Source organism: Brachyhypopomus gauderio, chromosome 16 (genome assembly GCF_052324685.1).
Source record: "Brachyhypopomus gauderio isolate BG-103 chromosome 16, BGAUD_0.2, whole genome shotgun sequence".
NCBI classification, from domain to species: domain Eukaryota; kingdom Metazoa; phylum Chordata; class Actinopteri; order Gymnotiformes; family Hypopomidae; genus Brachyhypopomus; species Brachyhypopomus gauderio.
Window position 1 is genome coordinate 16061277 of NC_135226.1, and position 23107 is coordinate 16084383.

Sequence of the window (23107 nt, forward strand, 5' to 3'; positions counted from 1 at the left end):
CAAGCTGAACCTGTAATTTGCGCATACCTGCGTAAATTATAAGCAACAATGATCCACTTGGAATAGCAGCAGCCAAGAGTTTCCGGGTCAAAGGTTTTGGTTGTCGCGTGTGGTTTACACGCTTCGGGGTAGCATGAAGTTAGTTTGTGTTTAGCTATCAGAGTTTAGTGAAGTGAAAATAACATATTTTACTGATAGCAGCACATATTGAAGGTTCAGTATGTCGCATGCTGTATCTTCGAACGAGGACCACCCGGAAACATCACAAAAGTCACAGGACCAGCACCAGAGAGGTGAGTTGCAGGATCACTTGTTATTTGAAATCATGGCGTTATTATCTCCCGCTGACTAATTCACACTGAACTTGAATCTCTTTGCAGCTTCGAACTACGAGTGTCCTGTCGATTTTGTGTCTTTTGAATATAACTCAAGCAAGCTGTCGGACAGCGATGAACACGAGCTGTGGCTCATTAAAGCTCCGTCTCGCTTCGACCCGAAAATGTGAGTGCAGAAAAGAAAAATCTATCAGGGTTTGTGCTTCCTTTGAATGTTGGGTTATTGAACTGTTTACGCGTTAATGTAGCTAAACGACCATACAGAAAGTTGGTGTTTGGTTTGGAAAGAGTTTGCTTTATTATATAAACCTGACCATATTTTGATCATTCAAACGTAAGGTAAGAGTGAATGTATGTTTGATTTGTTGTCTTAACTGATTTATTACACATGGAGTTATCATTTGTGCTCTCTGCTTCTCAGCCTCAAAGATTTAGAGTTACCCTTATCAGGCCTGAAGACAATCGAGGCATCTGGAGGGACTCCACAGCACTACAGCGTTCTGGGTAGCTGCACAGCACCTACTGAAGTCCAAATTCTCACTTGCAGCCATAAGAACCGGGACACACTGTCCGCTTCCAACTTTACTGGCATCCTCAGCATCAGTGAGAGTTATGGGAGCTGTGTGGGGAGGCAGAGTCTCTTCTCTGTTCCGACGGCCCCTGTCCCGAGTGTCCCACCAGGCCTGCGACAGCGCTTCCAGCCTTTTGGCAGCTCCACGGCAGGGGCCACCCCTTCTGACTCACCTTCGCCCCTGAAGAGATCGAAGCGGAAGTCGGATGGATGTGGCGAACAGAGAAAGAAAAAGAAAAAGAAAAAAGCGGAGAAACACGGCGAAGAGGAGAACCATGAAGTATTAGAGGTGAAACAAGAGCAAATGTCCTATGATTTTGGTGAGATGCAAGTCCCCGAGGCAGCGGGGGAAGATGGGACTGCAGAGAGAAGGAAGAAAAAGAAGAAGAAGAAAGATAAAGAGAAGCAGGCAGAGGATTGTTCAGATGAGGTGGCATTCGATGCCAACTTGATAGCCAAACAGGAACCCATGGACACTTCCTATGGTGACGTTGACAGCCCAGTGAAAAAGAAGAAGAAGAAGAAGAAACATGTGGATGAGTAAAAGAGACATGGGGTGGGTCCTGACATATTGACATGGTAACAAATGACTTTTTAAACCTTCTGCAAACACGGACCTAGATCTACATCTGCACTAAGGCCAAAACAAAGTCTTTGTTTCTTCATAATTTCCAACACAACGACTAAACATAGCATATGCCTTCAAAACAGCTTTTAACGTTAAACATCTCCAGTGCTGAAACCAAATGTGTAATTGTCATTTCCATGGTGTACTGCTTGCTCGTTCTAACATGGCAGGGCCTGACATTAACCTCATCGATCCGAATTGGTGCTGCAGTTCTGCAGTGCTCAGAACGCACCTATAGGTGGCGGTATGACTCATTTGCACAGCTCCCTCCACTGGCAGGATACGCCGGAGGTTTGCTGAGAGTTCTGCACTGAGGTATGGTCCTGTTTTCTAATGAGCACTGAGGATCTGACACCTGCTGATTTAATATTTTTGCTCTCCGCCTCTGCCCTCGTGCTGCTAGTACTCCGTTACTTTTACAGTACTCTGTTCAAGCAAAACCAAAGCATATTAATGGTACATATAATTTGGCTCACATTTTATATACTCTATTGGTTTGATAATGACTGCACCTGCTGGTTCTGTGTGTGACTCTGCAGTGCTGGTGATTGGATTACTTTAGAAATTAAATTTAGTACATAGCCAAGTAAAAGCCTCAGTTTTGCATTTAACCTGACTGCACTGCAAATTATGTGTGTGCTTAAACCGAACTGTTCGTTCGGCTACCCTGTCATAATGCGTAGTGTAATAACCCCTCGTGTGTCCTGTCTGGCTGTTGCAATGTTCGTTAATATACCACATCAGTAAATTACCTCATGGATTTCACACCTGTCCAGAAGTGTCAGATTCTTCATTTGGGCAAATGATGCATGTTGCTTATGTTGGCGAAGGACAGATTGATCTTTGGCTGTGCTGGCAGATCTAGAAGCAAGACAACCCGATAGAACGCAGCGGGAGGCTGCCCGGCTGGGTGGGTTTTCCCAGAGTCTGTTTTCCCATCGCACTCCATCAATAACGATGGTTTGATTTTTCTGGAGGAGATGCTGGTGCACCATCGGCGTGGAGAGATACTGGAACACTACTCTGCTGTCTGGCAGGGCCGATAAATAATTGAATGCAGTCTGAAGTTTGGGAGCAACGTGTCCAGACTGCAAAGTAGGCGATCGAGCCCCGCGCGGCCCGTCCGATGCAAACGATAAGGTTTGGAGGGGGTGTAATGAATTTTTAGAGCCAATCTCATTTGTACGCCGCACCTCCCTCTTCCCTGTACCCTTCCTAACCCCCCTCCCTCCACTGCAGCAATCCTTCTCTGTTTTATGCTGTAAAGCTCTCACTCTTTCAATTCACTCTCTCGCTCTTCCTCTCTCTCCGGCCTGCGGCATTCGGGGAGGGGGATGGAAGGGGGGGGGTGTTGCCATGACAACGTGGACTTGCCAAGGACCATGGAGCGCCGTGGCGATGAGCGTTCCCTCGCTCAGCCACAAAAGGACTCGCCTTGGCTGTTTTCGCACCAGACAGAAATCTATGGTTTTCACGTCATCTTTCTTCCGCTTTCTATTCTTTCGCCTACAATGGCCAGAGTTTGCCGCGCCGATCAGACCCGGCCGCGCGGGGGTACCGCACGCTCGTGCTCACGTCTTTGTGCTGGAGCTGGGGGGGGGGGGGGGCGGGGGGGAGGTGGGGGGTTTAGCCTATGCGGCAACCGAGTGCCAACGTAGCGCCTCCTCGCCGCACCCGCAGCCTGGTGGCATACTAATGCCCTGGTTTGATGCGCCCTGCTCCCCCCCCCCCCCCAGCACTACCCCACCCCCCACCTCTGCAGGAACGCACGTGGGACCGACACATCCCGACAGTACGCCCATCCTCCACAGCTTCTGTTTTTCATACAGCGCACCTTTCTCGCTCGGTTCCAAGTTAGGCGACGTTCAAGGTTTTGAAACAGAACTGTGGTTTTGTTCCAAACGAGCCGTGCATGCGTGTTTGTGCCCCTATATGCGCGTTGGGGCTGGGGGAAGGGGCTGTGGGGGTGGGGTACTGATGCTACTGTTGCTATGCGCTTACCGACAAGTCAAGTCCAACATATGTTATGAAAGCGGCCCCTATTCAGCTAGTCTCCATGACAACCACAATGCCATTTTTTGCCCCATTGTTGCGACACTCACCTTCCTGAATGTGTTTGGAGGTTGAAGCTACACAAGGACACTGCCTAACGTTCATCACCCTGCAGTCGCCTACAGCCTTCGCCGCTGCCGCTTAATTGAACGCCTACGCAGAAATTTAACGTTAACTATCAATATTAACTATTTAGTTCATTTGAATAATTGAATAATTTTGAATTTAGTTGAATGTTTTTCTAAGGAGGTAGAAAGACGGAGCAGATCAGATTTTTTTTGTTGTTGTAAAAATGTCATTAGGCACCACCCGTAATGATGCTCGACGTGAGTGTTCATTAGCCTCAAACCCCCCCCAACACTGAAGCACTTTGGCTTTTTTTGAGAAGTCTTTTGTTAAGTGTAGTTAGTTAGTACACTGTTGAAGGATGTGATTTTGAGGACAAAAATGCTGCCTTTCTTGGCACCGTTTTTTGTTTGTAGAGCCCTGAATTGTCTCCATGTTGTCGCTACACCATCACTCAAACACAAATATTTCTGAGCATTTACAAAAAAAATTTCCTGTACACCAAATCCATGATGTAGCAGCCGCCTTGAGCAAATCTATGTGATGTCTCTGTGGTCCTGGCCCAGACGTGGGTCCAACAGAATTTCTTGTAGTGGAGGCTCGTTTTGTTGAGGGCCAGGGTTCACCACAGTAGAGATGGACGGCGTGACCCATCGAGGTAGGCCGACTCTGCCTCTGCCAGACCTGCTGTGTGGCCATCTGTCTGAGGGTCACAGTTTGGCTGACAACCCACCATCTCTTTCCCTCTCTATCACTCTTTCTCTCTGCTTCCCTCTCTTAGCCCCTCTACCTGGTGTTTAGCGCTCATGTCTTCACCACGTCTTCCTCGTACCCCCGGCTGGACTAGATAATCTGGGAGGTGCTGCTGGAAAGTGGGTCATAAGAGCTTTTTATATCCTCCCTCCAACACTGTTGAATTTAACCTTCAGGTGTTGGCCACAGGTGCTAAACTCGTAGAGAAAGGTGGAAATGTTGGTTAAGTAGGGTAATTAGATGTTGATTCTTTGATTTAAAAGAAAATGAGTCATGATATATACCAGCATGAGATACAGGAAAAAGTGATAAAGGCAGATTTAGAGTCTGTGAAGTGTTTGTAGTCTTTTCCCTCTTATAGGATTACAACATGCAGCACATACTAAGAGCAAAATGATTGCTGCTCAGTGAACTCAACAATCTTTTGAAGAGTTTGACTTCATGTTGGCATTTGTGTAAATGTGTTTTTTTTAATACACAGTTGGCTTTTACATGGGGATATTTTTATGGAGATTATCATGCTTTCATAAGTTTTATTTAACTTGATATAACCATTTTGGATTGCTAGTTTTATGCCACCTGATTTCCTTCCAAACCAATAGCACAGTTAATACACACACTTGCTTTTTCAAATAATTCAGCTGCTTGCCTGTGCACCCAGAGGACTTAGTTAATATTTTCTCTTCTCCTTATGGTATAAGCACCTTACAAACTCCTCCTTCTATGGTCCTTCTGTGGGCTTGAATTGCGTTCCTCAGAAAGGTCACAAGAACTTAGGTTTCCTCCTGTGGCCCTGTTAAAAAGATATATGTCTCCCTTCAGAATTAAAGCCGGCCTCAATGAGGCTGCCCTCAGCAGCTGGGCAGCCTCAGGATGGTGGGAGGGCCAGTGTTGGTAGGAGAGCACTGTTCAACCTCCTGGGCTCTGAATGGCCCCCTTCAGAGCATCTAATCCTTGCAGAGTGCATAGAATCTGAACTGAACTGTTGGGGAAACCCTTGCTGTGGTGTTTGAAGTTGCCTCTTACATATGGAGCTATTTATGAACTGAGTGCAGTTCTGGCCTTTTTTAATGCAAATAGCATTTTAATTTTAATTTAAATAGCAGTGACCCACTGGATGAAACTATCAAGAAACTATCAAATATTACATAATCTTTTCAGTGTGTGTGTGTATGTGTGAATTACTTTTTTCATATATCAGGACATAAAAAAATAATTGGGTCCTAAACTTAAAATGAGGTAAATACAGTCTCAGATGAACAATAACACATGATGAATTATACCGTGTCACAATTTATGTAACAAAGACTAGGCCAAAATGCAATAACAGTGTGAAAAGTAAGGAAGCATTCCAAGGAAGCAGGACGTGAGCAAATGATCTTGGAGAGACAGTTGTTGCTGTCCAGTTGTCTGGGAAAGGTTCTATGACAATTTCCAAATAATGTGAAGTCCGCCATTCCACAGTGAGAAAGCTTACTCACAAGTGAAACATGTTTAAGAAAATTGCCTGTCTTCCCAGGAGTGAACAGCCCAGCAAAATACCCTTCCACACCCTGAGTCAGACCATGTAATGCTCAGAGAAACTGCAGAAAACCCAAGTGCTACATCTTGGACTCACTAGGCCTCTTGACAGTACAATTTTAAAAAGACTTGCTGGTAGAAAGTCTCTTCTTTCTAAAAAAGTAAAATAAACAAAACATGGCAGCATGGCATAAGTTTGCCAAGTTGCGTCTGAACAAAGCACGAGACTTCTGGAACAGTGTCCTCTGGAAAGATGAAAGAGAAGACGTTTGGCCATAATTCACAGTGCCTCATAATCGTTAAGTTGACTATGAGCTCCTCTGTTTACCAGAGTATTCTAGAGTCAAATGTGATCTATCTATCCAGTACTTGGCTGAAAGTGGAATGATCCCAAACACACCAGGAAATCCACAGCAGAATTGCTGACAGAATTATTATTGCAATGGCCCAGTCAAAGTCCAGACCTCAACCCAACGGAGATGCTGTGGTGAGTCCTTAAGGGAACTGTGCATAAACAAATACCCACAAACCTGAACTGAAGCAAAGTTGTAAAGAAGAGCAGGACAAGGAAATCCTCCAGGAGGATCTGAGAGACACAAAAAAATCACTCCAGCTTATTACTGATATAGGGGCTTCCACAAGCTGTTGATTCATGGGATGTACTTAGTTTTCACACATGGCATCTCCAGCTAGGTTTAATTTTTTGTTAAATAATTACATGGTAGAATCGGTTGTGTTGCTGTTCATCTGAGGTTGTGTTTACATATGTTTAAGATCTGCTAAATATAAGATGATAGAATTCAAAGAGGGTGGACTTTGTGTGTGTGTGTGTGTGTATAACATTGCAGATAGATGATACAATCTAATTTTGTGCATTTACAGTGCTTTTCAAACGTATATATTTAAGTGTACATATGTAACCAGAATGTATATTTATAGTCCGAGCATGATAGCCTACATGTGTTACATTAAAAAAGACTAAATTAATCACTTGAGTAGCACAAATTGTTATTTTTGAGAGGATAGAGGATCCCCTAGCAACCAGTGACCCAATTAGCCCTACTGTTTCAGGGTGCAGCCACAGTGATGTCTAATAGCAGAAATAGACATGGTGACTTTTTAATTTATAACACCGATCGCAGAACGGCACAGTAACAAGCTCACACACAGCACTGGTGCGGAAGAACAAGAGGATGAGAAATTACAGATGGTCAAGTCTTCCTGCTACTGCGATCCTCATTGCAGCTATGCATAATACTAATAATAAATCACTAAAGTAATGTGGAAATGGCGTGGCACAATGATTTTCCAAGAAGCGCTTAGTTTCCGCCAGTTTGCTGTAGAAAAACGTATTTATTAAAGCCTATGCCCAAAAACAAGGAACAACTGCAGTAATGCAGAACATATCAGATGTACCATAAAATTGATAAAACAAAATCACTGTATGCGCTACAGTGCTTTAAAATCACAGCTTTGCATTGCAATTTCGGATGTTCTTAATTTATTTTTCTTATGTACATACCATAAAACATTCTTCAGTTTTTAAAAGTTGAATTTATATTATGAATAAACACTAGTTCATATTTTGTCAGCTTCATTTGTTAGAAATATTACAACAGCAAGAAACAAAAAACATACAAAACTATTACAATCATTTTCAGTATTTGCTTGCGTCACTGACAAAACTGGAGCGTGATTTTAGATAAAGTTAATGGAAATGAATAAATAGATATTTTGGTCAGTCAGACACATGGAGATATTTCTCAGCCTCATGTTAAATGCCAGTAAACGTATAGAGCACAGACCACTTGTTCACCAAATGCACGTGAAACAGCTGGATGGGTTAACATCGCAGAACAGGAGTGGAAACTGGGCCGTATCTGAGCACCTTGCTTGCATGCTCTGATTTGCACACAGGTCATCAGTAGCACGCTCTTCCCTTGGGCTCTGTAGGTTGGAGGAGGTTCAGAAGGGGTTTAGGCATCGAACCAGCAATTACTGATCGTCATCTCTTGGTAAAAAATATGCAGCAATGCTCATAACGGCAGCATATCTTGGAAGCCTTGGGCCTTGTATTTTCACAGTTTTATCATTTGGAACAGTGTTTTTTGTTTTGCTACTTTATAATACATTTTATGTTTTAAATTGCACATTTAAAAAATATGGAATTATCATGTATGTGGACAGCATTTAAATGAAAATGTGAACATATACTGTGTACCTATTGCTCTGTGTGGTCAATATTTTACATTAGCTGTCTGGTTTGATCACAGTTTTATTTATGGTAAGTAACTAATGACCCTTAATAGTAGCACTGTTGTATTTCCCAAATGATTAGAAATATAGATAATAACATATTTAAACGTATCACTAATCCAGGGATCATGTGTTTTGAAGTTTATAGTCCATGGACAGTCAGCATTGCCAGATTTGCTCAGATTATATTTTGCAAAACAAGACACTCACTAGTGTTCTGTCAGTTTGTTCACTGATCTGCAAACCAGTAAAGCTATGAAACATTTAAAATGTAAATTTCTGTTCTTTATATAAAATGCTCTGAAAGAAAAACAATCATTGCACCTTTTAGGTGCAAACATATTTGGTCATTTGGACAAGTTTAGGTGCTGATAGTTTCCACATTTGTATCTGCACAGCATTTCATGAATTTGGACGAGAAATGTTGCTTCTGTAATCCAGGCAGACTAAAGGTCTACAGTGGTGTTTTTTTATTATTAGAATTAAGTGCTTAGTCTTCAAAAGAAGGCTCTGCATTGCACATGCTTGTAAGAAATAATGCTGAGGCCTATATTTGCAGAGGAGGTTCCAGTGCTGTTTTTTAAACACGTCCTATAAATCATAAGGCGTTCATTATGTAACAGAATAAAAGTACCTTATTAAGTTTTCAATCATTTTCAAAATTCTGTCATAATTATGTCATAAAGCAGAGACATATAACCACATTCATTTGTGTGTGTGTGTGTGTGGTGGATTCAACTAACATCAGTAACTTAACTACTGACTTATCAAATAAGTGTATTATGGTTTCATGGACTTCGTCTCTTGACAACTTCAGAAGATCAGAGCAACAAGAAAGAAACAACAACAGACACTCAACATAGAGGAGGAAAAAATCCAAACCAAAAAAAACCACGAGCCTCTGTGAAAGCGTTCTCCTTCGTTCAAGCACTGGACAGGCGAGCTGGAGGTCTCTGCACATGTTCCATAGGCCTGCTCCCCAGCTCGGGGGGATTTATGAGGGCTGAGAGCATATTCGTGTCCGCTGCTCGCTCTCTGCCTCCGCGTTGCCTCTGAGGGGAGGGCACAGTGAGAAGGGGATTCTCTGCAACATCTGGGCTTAGAGGAAGCAAGGACTTCTGGGGCTTTAGATAGGGTAGAGGGGGTAAGGGGGGGGTGGCGTGACAAGTAGCAGGAAAATCAATGTGGCCTCCGACTGGAAAAGGTGCACAATTAGCAAGATTGGCTACACAGAAACCACAGAACTCTGTCTTTCCCCCAGTTCACCGCTCTACTCCCAGTAGAGAGAGTTGGATGGTGGATGGTGGGTCTACTGAAGGACCCAATTATTCTGCATCACGATAAGAGCATAAGGAGCACAGGCTTCATTAATGGACACTGCTATAGATGTCACTTGAGAGCTGATTAAAAAAACACAACCCCCTCCCCCACTTCATGCTATTGTACTCTGTTAAATTTAGGCCTGGTAAATTTAGCTTTCACTGGGGCATGATTTTGTTCTTTGCTCATTCTATTCCTTCTCCTAAGCATGTTGTGTGTTCAATAGGCGCTGTTCACTTAGAGCTGGGGCAAACCATGCAAGCACCTTCTCTGAACATTTGGAGGTACTTCTTTACTTCATGAGCTGGTTTCATGAGACAGGTTTTAGGTCATGCTGGGATTGCTGTGTTCCCTGGAGCCTCCACTGTGGGTCACAACGTACCAGAAGCCAATATGAGTGGACTGGTATATGCTCGCTGACCGATGGCTATCGGAGAGACCCTCGAGGGAGCTCGTATTGCATGCTGGCTTAGGAGATATGTCGGGGAAGTGAGGGTGGCTTTTGCTGGTTGGATGATCTGGTGTACAACAACAGTGGGTGGATGGAGAATGACCAAGAGAACCACGTAGATGTTTTTGTACACATAATGTTCCCCCTTATCATTCAGGTCCAGCACTCCAGTCATATGGTGCTACAGAATACCGGTTAATGGTCATGAACACACTGCAGGGATTTTAGGATGCGAACTATATATTGGTCAGTCTCTCCCTAAACCTTTATCAATCATTAAAACCTAGTCTTTATCTTAGCTTCCCTAACTGCAATTATATATTCTCCACTTTTGTCATATGCTCATTACCTAAATTATAAATTCTCTGTCCTACATAAATTGTTGTGTGTCCCCATTTATTCCCACGCTACCAGTTTTTAGGTCAAGTATATATTCTCATCAATTAACTTACCTCTAATTAGGGATTTAGTCATGCACGAAACTGATAATCCCTCATGCGCCCCTTCTGATAGCTAGATGCACCCTGGCATAAGACTATAATCATTTCTCCCTGATAGTTATTATGTTGTTTATTTTCACCTTCACCATATACAAATACTGTATGAACAAAATCTGTACAGTAGCAATCACATTTTTGGATGGTCCTCCCAGTACTTTTCTTCAAGATAGGTGACAAACACTGACACCAATGTTTTTTTTTTATTAATTGGCAACTAAATGTAGCTCTAACTATACACTGTACCATCCATTCTAACATTTCAAAAAATGTGTCATTGCAAAAAATAGTAACATGCAATGTTTCAAAATGCGTCATTACCACATTACTCCATGTCACATAGAAATAATCATTTAAAACGAAGTCATTTTGGAATTTCTCGTTATTAAAGAACTTTTTTTTTTTTTTACTCCTACACATTCTTTCAACAGCGTTGGTCTCGTTAAGGTTGTAAACATTACAGCATTTTGCGTTGCTCCTTTAAGTGGGTGCATATCATTCTTTTCGAAGACTTGATAAGCATACATTATAATGTCTTTGGGCTCCTTAGAAAGCATGAGGGAGTGCTGGATTGTGATTTGGCAAAATCACAAAGTAAGGTAGATCAAGAAGACACCCTGAGAATCACTGGTCTGGTTTTATCTTACTTCCTTTTTTTAAATTTAGAAGTGTCAGGTTGGGCCTGTCCCTGGCAGCCGATAAAGGATGGTGGCGAATCATGAGCGAAGGAAGGTTGACGGGGGCAACCGCCTCCTCGGGAGGCATGGAGACAGAGTTAATGTGGATCTGGTCAGGTAGTATGTTATCAATGAGAACATCACATGGTGTGGAGTGTGTGGCAGGGAATGACTCGGAGGGGGAGAGGGAGTGGTGAAGAGAGTGGCTGGGAGCGGGGAGGTTATGGAGGACCAAAAATTAACTAGGCTCACACGATGGGTATCAGCTATAACATCAGCAGGTCCCATTGGTAAATGGAAACCCAACAGATTTTTAGCTTTTGTGGACAGAGGACAGAACAACCACCCACCCAAGTCTGTCACAGCAGCCACATTCATTCTCTCTCGTTCCCTCCCTCTCTCTCTCTCTCTCTCTCTCTCTCTCACACACACACACACTCACTCTCATGCAGCGTGGTCCCTTCAGAACCGAGCACATGGTTTCAGGCACAAACTTGCAATGTGTTACTTGATGAGATTGAGTGTAGTGAGAGGTGAAGAAAAAGACAACAGAAGACAGGTGATGCTAAAATGAACATTTATAATGACTGTTGTTGCTGTCGGAAAAAAAATCTTAAAAACGACTTAATATATATTAGCACTAAATTGCTGACTTCACTGGTAATCCACAAGTCAAGAAACACAACTCACTATTTTTTTTTACAAACACAATGCTACAATTACATTAAATATTCAATACTTTTTTAAGTCAGTTAATGAATGGTGTTAAAAGAAACCACTAAAATACTAAAACAAAACAGTAATTCATCTTTCCAGTCATTTCCCTTTTCTAGTTGCTGTCATTTATTAATAATGTATCGTTGTTTGAAAATAAATAAAGCTCATGAAGGGTTATCAGAAAATAAAGCTGGCAGCATAGAAACATTAGATGTGGAGCATAAAGCGTAGTCATGACTACAACTCTTTCTTCATTACAGAGAAACAGGACTGATGTTCCAATGGTCAAAGACATCCAATGGACACAGTTTACACACGACACATCTGATATGTACAGTGAGTTCAACAGCTGTCGTCAGTTCAAGTATAGAAACCTAGTCTGTCTGTCCATCTCGAATGTTAGTAGCACAAAAACGCGATGAGTATGAGTTTTCGAGTGCAAGAAACGCTTCGGATATGGACTGATGCGGGTTGTATTTGTTATGAGACAGACAGAGCGTTTGTTGAGCTAGCAATCTGACAAAGCACCTGTGATAGAGAGATGATAACCCACAGCTGAGCTAAATGTCACACAGACGAAGCTGTCTCCACAAGCAAAGCTCTAATCTTAGCAAGCGTGTGGAACAGCAAGAGGAGCAGGGATCTGGAGGCAAAATGAACTGTCCCATAGCGATCACTAGCAATAACGTTGAGTTTACAGGGATAAGTTTAATATTGTTGCATACAACTGTATTATTGTTATTTTTTTTGTTAATGATTTGGTGCAAAGTGACCTTTTCAAAATGAGTATTATAAATGTTCGTTTTGAAAAATAGGTTCTATAGCATGTCTTGTTAACATCAGACTTTGAATGCCATACTGTTAGTAATTGGTGTTTTCTAACACTGCCATTCGGAGCACTCCACAAAACCGATTTTATGCTGCCAGCCCCGTTCTGTTGAACACGCTTCTGGTTACAGTTCAACAAAATCTGACAAAAATATTTACAATGAGAGGAAAAAATGAAGTTGTGGAGAAGCAGTTTGGATCTTGTTTATATTTTTTTTGTTTTTGTTTTGTTTTTATTCTTTATCTCTGAGAATTGTCCCCAATGATGATTTTAACACAAAAAAGGAATCCAATGATATCAACTATAATTGCACAGTCTCAAAAAGGTTTGGAGATGGAATGGAGATTTTAAGTCCAAACAGTTGATGAACACAGAAGGGGAGGAAGAAGGTCAATAAAGTTCATGAGGGGTGAAAAGTTCAAAGTTCAGAAGACAGAAGATGGCTGCGCAGCTGACGTTTATACTCCTCAGCTTTATTTGAACATGTTTCTATGGTAAAGAAAAACAAACTGTCACTGAAATGAATTTTGTTTTTTTTTTTTTGTTGCTGTTGTTTTAATGTTTCCCATCGAAAATCAAATGGAGAGACTCGGGGGGTGAGGAGAGTGACAAGTGTGCCCAACATAATGGCACACAATCAGTGATGTCCTGGAGGTTGAAGAGATGACAGAGGATTAGGAAAAGCAGTTTATGAGAGGTAGCCAGCCTTTTACCGTGTTATTCCAGGTTTCGCTTTTTTTTTTTTCGCTTTTTTTCTACTGGTTGCTTTTTGGGTATATGCTGAGGCGTCATGACTGACATCATGTTATGGAGGAACATGCTGGCTTCATGGGTGCGTCCAGATGGATGTCCAACATACAAGAGAACTCAAAAAACGTTTGGAATGGTACTGTTGCTGTTTGGCACTCAGGAGAGAAGGCCTGGGAGGGTGTGAGGAGAAGGTCAGCAGAAGAAGGGGTAGTGGTTGGAAAAAAGGAGGGCAGTGAATAGTGCAAAAGGGGGAAAGGGGAGTAAACAGGATATATATGAATGACATTTTTGTTATAATTGGTCTAGGTTAGAGAGTGTCATACAAATTAAAACAGGTAAATAAAAAAAAAAGAGAGAAAAGAACAGTGATATGACAAATGTGTTCTAACATTGCTGGTGCTTTGATGGGTACAAGCTTAAGAGTGACCCCAGGGCTTTTCCCCGGGAGGCGGGATCGCCAGGGCGTTGGGGCGGGTTTGGGCTGGGGGCATGCGGGCCAGAGGGAGGGCGGACCGCCCTCGCCATGTGCCCACCTAAAAGCAACGATCTTATCGACACCAGATAAACCATAAGTTTGCAATCGTCTTCGCTCTACTGCATGAGACAAAGCTGCCAGACTGGGAGACAAAAAAACATGGGGCGTGTACGAGCACTGACAGGGGAGAGCCACGACATGACCGCTCACAGAAGCTGCTCAAAGCTGGTACGCACGAAACAGGACACCCTCAATAGGAAGGCAGCGCAAAAACAAACAAACAAACAAACAGACAACAACAACAAAAAACTTGTTCACAAAATACCTGACACTAAGCATGGATGTGGGCAGTGCAATGGTTGGATCATACGCGTCGACATGGACCTTAAAGAAAAGCATCACGGGCTTGTACCTGCCCCGTTTTTGGCACATATTTCACCAAGTATTATTTTTAAAAAATCGACAAGGTGCATTTCCAGATGCTGTAGACTGTATAAACTGATCCTGCTGGCCTGGTTGGATAAGTGGGACAAAGTTTTTGTTCATGCTGTTCATGCAATCTAACGATACTAATTCAGAAACGGCACTGCCTTTGTGGCCTTACACAAAAAGAAAAGAATTCGCTTGTTCTCCATGTAGCGGAGATTACAGGTGATGGGTGGAGATTAGCACTGCTGACCTGTCATATAAAGTATTTACATGTCAGCATACGGTGGGGGAGACATAACAGAAGCTGCTCAGCAGAGACAGAGGGCGCAAGTGAGAAACTTCGCAACTCGTTCACTGCCATTGGAGAATTTGGGCTGCCTTAGTAGGTGTGCGGAGGTGTACAATATAAAGTGCGTATCTTTGTAAGAATGAGATAGAGGTCAATGTGAGTTATGATGTTGTGAAAGAACAGGGCACTATGTCACCTAAATGATATTAGTATTGGCACATGATATACAAAAACACATACTCCAAAAATCATGACCAAAAGCGAGATATGCAAACTTATGTAGGGGTGTGTTCATTCAAGGACACAACCTTGTTTTCAGTGAGGAAAGAATCATAGTTTTTAACCCAATTTTGATTAGGTTGCTTTTGCTATTATTTAATTAATCTTAAATATCACAATCACAAAATGGACAATTTTCTTTCAAAATGTTATGCCTCTCAGGCAAATAATTTCTAAATTGTGTAGTAAACAGAAAGACTGTGACTTGGATTACATATCAATGATTTTGGTTTCTTTAAATGAGCTAAAAAATGTCTCAGCTCGGTCTTACAGAACTAAAAGACAGGTTAGAATGGCTAAATGAATGAATCCAATGCTCCAACTGTTGGCATGCAAAGATTTGTCCTCAAAATGAACGCACATTGCCTAATTTTTTTGTATTATTTTTGCTTCATGAAGTTTTTTTTTTAATCCACGCTTCACTTTGATATCATGCAATATAGACGTGCAAAAAAAGATAACACCTATCTTCACAAAATACATTTTCAGAACTAGAAAAGGCTGTATTAAGAATGCTGATAACTTATTAAACTCTAACCATGCTAGCCTAAGTCTACGGCAGTCTTCTAATCCCAGTAACATAGCAGTAATGGCCACATGACACAGTATGCCTTTGTTTAGTGAGCAAGATGATTCCTTCATTAGACCTTTCTCTTGTTTTAGTTCTTGAAGGGGTAGAAAACGTCCAACTTAACAGCACTAACATCTATTTTGCTCCTACTAGTTTTAGAAACTCACTTTCACCCCCTGCTATTTATGTCTTAAATGTGGTTTGGCACTTTTCACATTTTTTTTAATTTATAAAATTATGTCTGCTTGTAACTAGTGGTGTTTAAATCACACATTTACAGTTTCTGAATCTGTAAAGATCTAATTTGGCACAGGATTATTTAATTTGTTTTATATAGCAGTTATCTTATCATGTAGCATTTATTACACCTCTTAGAACTAGCACATCTTGCTAAACAACTGACCAGATATGTTTATCTTAAATTTTAGTACGTCACTTATTCAATAGCAGCATCTTCACAACTTAAAAATATTAAATATGCAAACCTACTGAACACCTAGGTAAATTGAAAGCTCCTACACAGACAGAATAAAAGACAGGACAGGACAACATGCTACTACGTATATTGCTTCCAGTACTCATCACATTTTTATCTATTTCCCCAGTTACTAACAAAAGAAAGAAAATGCAAATGCCCCCTCATAATATGCGCTCTAAGTACTGAAAAAAAAGAAAAAGGAATAGAATAAAAAACAGGAAGCTGCTCCTAGGCACACTATGTTGGCACCTTTTCTTAGTTTTCACATTGAAATTTCACAGTACTATCTTGCTTTACTTGTTCTTATTAATCAAATTTCTCTGTAATTATTGAGGCCTCCTCCCTCCTTTTTCCCCTTAATAAAAACGTTAGTGTGTGTGTGTGTGCGCTCAAGTGTGTGTGTGTATGAGTGTGTGTGCTCGCAGTGGGACGTTTATGGTGAGGGACATGACTGATTTTGATCCTGGCATTTCTGCACCCAAGTGTCTGATTATGTGCTGCACTATAGTTCCAGAGTGGGATGCCGGTCTAGTCTAAAATTCTGAGGACTTTCCATTCCTTCCCTGACTTTATCTCACAGCTTTTTGTTCAGAAAATATGGCAGCCCCAAATAGTCACTATATTTAAGCTGTTTGGAATAATCATCAAGACTGCTGTCTGCTGCAGCGGCTAGCGTAATTAGCAACTAGTGTCATTAGTGCATTCAGCGAGACGAAAAACCAACATTTACTAATCAGCCGGGTGGTAATCTGTGCTCGAAAACAACTAGAAGTAGTCTAGCTTTGAGGTCCTGTACAACAGTGCTGAACATTAAGCTAAATCTGTCAGCCTGATTCGCATCTACGCACAGGACCCTTACCGGAGCCGGACCAGAACCTAGAGCAAACGCCTCGTCTCCGTATGGCAATGCTTTAGGACACATCTGCCTGTTTCTTGTAGAGTCACCGTTTTGTGAAAGGGCAAGCAAGCATGCACTGCAGCACCAGACACCGCCACCCATGGAGAAATGGGAGAGAAGGGGTTCTCTGGGTTGATGTGTCAAAATGGGTGTGCACGGATATAGGCAAAGAGAGGGGGTGGGGTAGGGGGGTTTGAGAAGAGGTGAGGGAAGTGGATGGTATTAGATGGGAATAAAGAAGCCTCCTTACCAATAGGTTCAGATATACCCTCCCTGGTGCTCCATTAGCAATTGAGAGGAAGACAGTCCTAGGTTTTGACGGTGGGGGGGGGGAGAGAGAGAGAGAGCACACTGTTGCCTAAATCCTGCTTTGGTTGTGTTGGTATTTTAGTGTTGCTTCTGGGTTGGCTCCAGCCTCTCTGGAGAAGCACTCTAGCCTTTAGATTCGATGTTTGGACGTTTTGAAATGTTGGGAGTCTGTATAGGGGGAATCTACGCCATCTTCAGCTTAAAATCTACTACTTCAAAACTGGTGGGGGATAAGTATTTGATGGCTAGAATTAATAGAGAAGCTGAAATGAAATGAAATTCTGATTTAGTAATATCATGCCCGAAGCAGCTTGGTATTCATCATCAGACTGCCTATACTTTTCTTTTCTGTGTATAGTGTAGCAAACCAGTTTGTCCTACGCTCCTGTCACCTGAAGTCCTACAGCACTTAGGCTGTAGTGGTTGGTATCATTTTGAATTTTGTCCATGTACATTCTTATGACAAAATGCTTTTTTTCTTTTCTTTCTTTTTTTTTTGTTTGTTTTGTCTTTAGACTGCTTGTTTACAATGTGAAACCCTGACTTCTGGGCCTTCAAACGTGGCCTCCACACTTCACAGTGCATTAAGACAAAATTCAGTGTATTCTAACAACAAAGGAAATGCAGTTCTACAGGATGTTTTATTCTCTCCCTTTTAGCAGCATGTATGTTGCTCACAGGCAGTTCTGATGAGTACACGGAGTTTACAGAGGAGCCCAAAACAGTTTGCCAAACTATTTGACTCACAGGCAATGAATAGTTAACTGACTCAACCCATAACCATGATGAACAGGTCATGAGATTGAAAGCATTGGTTAATTACTTCTCTTCGCCACCATAACTTTGTATTCAGTGGTGAGACGGTGGCTGGATAAGTCATCTGCCATGTCTCCAGGCCTCCCTGCGCTCACTGGAACTGAAATTTCACTCATTTGTTCAGTAGTACATGTCTGCAAAGAGAGCCAAGGGTCTCTGAGGGACATATTTCTATTTGATATGAAACATCTACTCAAACCGTCTGGAGGCATTGATAGGGGATTTGAGCAGATGCTATAAACTTTAGCCCGCTGAAAGTAAATAAAAAAAGTGCAAAACACTTTCTAATACAGAAAAGAGGACATTTTTGAATGTTATATGGGATTCAAGACAGAACAAGTCCAAAATGGGCCTTGATCGTATGAAAGAGGCTGATAACTTTACAGTTTGTTCTCATTGTGGGATTACTCCCTTTACACTTGTGCAAAAACCTACATTCTGTTTCTATAATTAGATATGTCCGTTAATTGTCTAGTCCCACTGATTTTATGTCTACCCTTATCTCAGGATACATGTATTTACCTTTGTGTGTGTGTGTGTGTGTGTGTGTGTGTGTGTGTGTGTGTGTGTGTGTGTGCGCGTGCAGGTATGTGTGTGTTTTCATGTAATAATATCACTGTACAGTACATCATATCTGACCCCTTCTCCTATTCTCTCTGATGGTGCCGACGGTACGGTTGTCACTGGACTTTAAATAAGACATATATTACACTGTGACACACTATTCAATCCACTTAAATAAAAAACTAAATCCAAAATATTGTCTTTACATTCATGTCAACCTGAATTCACAGATTAAGAAAAAAATGAAATACCTCAGTCCTTATGGGTGAAATTATATTAATAAATAATGTTGATGGTGATGATATTTTTGTAATAAGAGTAGTACTAATAATAATAGTATTTAGAATAATACCAGACTGCACACCACACAGAGAATCACCACAATCTCTAGGTGCTCTGGTATTAAGTTGAGATTCTGACCCAATATTCTGTTTTAGGCCTATATCCCCAACGAGATTCACAAACCTCCTTTAAGCTAACAACATTTGTAATAGCATCGCAAGCCCATGCACCTGGTTAGTGGGAACCCCAGGTTTTTAGGCTAACGATGCAGTAAGAGACCCTCCTGTGGTCTTTCATCTCCCTCCCCAGGTTGCCCTGTGTTGGGCTGGGTCGGAGCGGCTGGGAGTTAGAGGGCTGGGGCGGGTGGCTGGTAGTGTGGTACGGGGCACCACTGACTGGGTGTTGGAGGGGTGTGGTGTGTGGAGGGGGGGGGTTCTACCTTAGGTCTAAAAACCAAGCACTTGTTCGCAGTCTCATTAGACCCACATAAAGGGAGAGAAGGAACGTGGCGCAAGGGGGTGGGTGCTTAAACTGAGGAGTTGAAAAGTAACTAAAAAAATTTCTTGTTGGCAAGGAAGGGATGACGATGGGCAAAGGGTTGATTCCAGGGAGGCTGAAGTCCAACCGCACCACCCTGGTCTCCCCCAAAAACCCCACCCACCCCACCCGCCTGCTGGGAGCTGCAGCGCTGAAGCATGCCAGTCTGAAATACCATTCACCGTTGTCCAGAAAAAAAAAGAAAAAACACAAAAAAGGACGAAAAAACCAAAACAAAACAAAAAATGTAACCAATAAAAAATCCAAAAAGATCAAAACTTAAGAAATAAACCCATATATACATTTTACACATTTTTTTTTCTTGGTTTTCGGTTTAACTCATTCCTCTTCTTTCAGAATGGATTATGATTTCCATCTTTTTTTAATACTGAAATAAGCACAATGCTTGGAGATGATTTCCTTAAAAATTCTTGCCCTCCTTTCTCTTTCTCTGTATCTTTCCATCCCCCACTTCTTCTCTCTCCCCGGTTAGCCCACCTTCTGCGGATTGGTGGCCCTCACACCCTGCTCGTAGGTAATTCGCTGGCTGATGAGATACTGGGCTGCCTGTGTAGCGGCAGGCGATCCTGTAATGGTAACTTTTCGGTTCCTGGTGCCAGGAACGAACTCGCCCTTTTTCGAGATCTGGATTCGGGCTCCTGTCAGTTCTTGGTACTCCACAAGCGTCTTGCCACCCTTCCCCAAGATGGCTCCCACCAAGTTCTCGGGCACGGCGATTTCCACCACGTCCTTGGCCCCCTCTGCCAGCTTCTCGGTGGCTAGCAATGAGCTCGCCACTAGCGGAGAGGCTGCGCTCAGATAACCGTTGGTGGCCCCTGTTGCGGCAGCCAGCGAGCCCAACGTGAAGCCCCCCAGGCCAGTAGCGGGGTGGCCAGTGCTGGTGGACGCGTCGTTGGCATAGGAGGCCAGCAGATTGGCGGCGGCCGCGGCCGCGGGGTTAGCGCTGGCGGCTACTGCGGCGAGGACACCCGAGGCGGCTGCAGGGTTAAGCCCCAGGCCTAGGGAGTTGGTGTTGTATCCATAGCTGGCTAATGTATTGAGGGCGGAAGTGATGGCCAGGAGGTCGTTCCCTGAGAAGCTGGACATGGCAGCAGGGAAGGCGCCTACCCCAGCCAGACCGGCCTGCCCCAGGAGGCTGGAGGCTGTGGCGGCCGCGGCGGCCGCTGCGGCGGGCATGACGTCGGCCGAGTTGGCGTATGGCGAGCCAGTGGGGTTGGAGTTGGCCACTGGGCCCGAGATGTTCGAGTAGCTGATGTTGAGGCAGCTGCTGCTCTGTGGGTCCTCCTGGATCTTCTGCACGATGATCTCCACTGCCTTACGGTTCTGCTCAGGCTCACCGCTGATGGTGACCACGCGCTCCTGCAGGTTGATGCCCTCGGGCTTCTGCGAGAGCTGCACCCATGCGCCTGACTGCTCCATCACCGCCTTCACTGTCGCTCCGCCCTTGCCGATGATGAGGCCTGCCGTGCTGTTAGGTACGATCAGCTTGGCCTACAGAAGACCGGAGTAGAGAAAGGAGACAGCATTAGATCAGAACTCAGCACAGGTCAGAACTCAGCACCGTACGTAACGAACATCAACCAATTAACTGTAACTGTAAGCAAAAACCTAAGCGACTTTTCTTCCCAGCTACCATTCCAGCCAAACTTAATCAGTTCCTTCAGTGAACTGGGACCAAGCAAGTTTTGGCTCAAACACGAGATGAACGATTGCCTTTCTAAATTAAACAGTGACGGAGGAAGTATAAACAGCAGTTGCCATGGTTTCTTTCCTATCTTGAAATGGATTGGACTCGTGACTCTGTGTATTACATTCATATGGGTACACGAAGTTCTCAGCGCACGCTGAACTCATTAAAGCCGGGTTAAATTCAGGCTGATGGAGAGCAAACATCAGTTTGAAGATGATGTCAGAGCTGGCCGGACAACTCAAACCCGTGTTTGAGCTCATGGTTGTCAGGCTACATAAAGAAGGACTCTTATTCTCCCTCCTCATACCTTCATTTACAAACAGAGTGTCCTCCCATAGCGTGAGACACTCGAGATGCAGCCAAGATGATTACGAATGAAAAAAAAAGAGACACAGAAGGGAGATCGAATGAAAAGGCAGAAAGAAGCAACCATTTTATAACTTGTATTTTTAGAGACCACGGAGCTGATGGATCCTAAATGAAATGCCTAAAACAATGTGAGAATATTACAGGAGGCAGGGGGAAGCGAGGGAGGGAAGCGTTTATTTAATTTTTTTTGTTTTTTGTTGGTTTTTTTTTTCGTCCTTGTGCTTTCTGAGCTGTGAATCACTGGGTAAAAAGAGGCTCCTCGTGAAAAGCATCGACTCCCAGGGGTCAGCGTTTCCATGGCAACTCAACTCCAGCATTCAAGGGGGACTGAAAGGGAGTCGGAACGGTGCGTAGCAACCAACCACCCTTTTCTACATGCGAAACACACACACACACACACACACACACACACACACACACACACCTGCGCACACATAATAAATACAGCTACACTCTTTACAAACACCTCCCTAGCTATTCTAAGAAATATCTACAGACACACAGACGCTTATGTGCATCATGGTCCCTAATACCTAAAAAACATATGTCTCCTTTGTTATTCCGTGGAGAATGTGAAAATGGGTGGGGCATATCACCTTTTACTTATTCATAACAAAAAATCTGGCTAAATAACACAATATTCTTGATTAGTGCCAAGCTATATCTAGTAGCTGTAACCATAATTATGCATAAGTGTTCTGTACATATTTGTGGTTCTAGTATTTAAAGCTACTGTGTTCTGACAGTTAATTAGTTCCATTTCACATAATGAAAACCCCCAGCCTAATAGCAACACTTACATAATTCTGGATTCTGAGTATTTGCACACTGTCAAAATGACAAATAGGCCGAGGAAAATACATCCAAAAAGATGGGAGGGAGGGGCGTGTGTGTACGCGCGCGTGTGTGTACGCGCGCGTGTATGTACGCGCGCGTGTGTGTCGGGGGGTGGTGATTGGCTCAGTCTCGCACTTGTTTCTTTTGTGTGGTCTGTTGTGCTCCGTTCCTCAGCACACTCCCCCCCTCCCCCAATCTCTCTCTTTCTCTCTCTCTCTCTCTCTCTTTCTTTCTCTCTCTCTCTGCAAGCAGCGAGGTCTGCAGACGTGCGCCGTGTCCGGCAGACGTGCATTTCTAGCGTCTGCGTGGGCCTTGACACCCTGGCCTTATCGCAAGGACATTTGCATAGAAATAGGAAAACCGAGAGCAGCAACTCACAGACTCCCGCATTCTTTTTTATTTTTTCCCACCTCGCAGAATGAAGCTTTAAAAAACGGTGGAGTGGTTTTGCCGCAGTACCTGTTCTCCCGCCCCAAAGCATTGCCTTTTAATTGATGAAAAGTGAGGTCTTTGTGTTCAAGGACACTGTCACCGGTCACTGATTTTCTAACACAAACGGCGAGGAGGGCCCACCCACACGTACTCCGACGTTCAGTTAAACAGGCAGCCTTGCATTTGACAGAAAGGGAAGCAGCTTGACTTACTCTAATTATTTGGAGCACTAAATCTCAGCAGCGGTCAACACTAAGACGTGTTTCAGCGCAGCGGCAACAAATCAGATGAACTTCCCCCCTCGGCTTTCCTACTGTTGTCAAATCTGGCGCATAATATAAAAACAGCGTTTAGTTTACGTGGCAGGGGCGTCTCATGTGCACTCTCATTGTCCCTTCCTTTTGCATT

The 23107-nt window shown here is 43.1% G+C and overlaps 2 protein-coding genes and 1 long non-coding RNA gene across 3 annotated transcripts in view; 2 read left to right on the forward strand and 1 right to left on the reverse strand.

Moving 5' to 3' along the window:
- Positions 1 to 69: 69 nt before the first annotated feature.
- polr1g (RNA polymerase I subunit G) lies at positions 70 to 2306 on the forward strand. Its single transcript, XM_076976924.1, has 3 exons — positions 70 to 293; positions 381 to 501; positions 757 to 2306. Exons 1-3 carry the CDS (start codon positions 221 to 223, stop codon positions 1448 to 1450), a joined length of 888 nt encoding a protein of 295 aa, XP_076833039.1. The 5' UTR covers positions 70 to 220; the 3' UTR covers positions 1451 to 2306.
- An 8496-nt stretch (positions 2307 to 10802) lies between these two features.
- Positions 10803 to 23107, reverse strand: part of nova2 (NOVA alternative splicing regulator 2) — a 43288-nt gene continuing 30983 nt past the window's right edge. The window contains exon 4 of the mRNA XM_076977270.1: positions 10803 to 20862. Within this exon, the coding sequence (XP_076833385.1) occupies positions 19840 to 20862 (1023 nt within the window). The 3' untranslated portion in view covers positions 10803 to 19839. The remainder of the gene's footprint in view (positions 20863 to 23107) is intronic.
- LOC143478309 (uncharacterized) overlaps positions 21185 to 23107 on the forward strand; it is a 3874-nt gene continuing 1951 nt past the window's right edge. Inside the window, exon 1 of the long non-coding RNA XR_013121726.1 lies at positions 21185 to 21776. This is a non-coding gene — a long non-coding RNA (uncharacterized LOC143478309). The remainder of the gene's footprint in view (positions 21777 to 23107) is intronic.

Coding starts and splice junctions, on each gene's coding strand:
- polr1g (XM_076976924.1), top strand. CDS start 221: ATGTCGCATGCTGTATCTTCGAACGAGGACCACCCGGAAACATCACAA. Junction 294..380: donor ACAGGACCAGCACCAGAGAG/GTGAGTTGCAGG, acceptor ATCTCTTTGCAG/CTTCGAACTACGAGTGTCCT. Junction 502..756: donor TCTCGCTTCGACCCGAAAAT/GTGAGTGCAGAA, acceptor TCTGCTTCTCAG/CCTCAAAGATTTAGAGTTAC.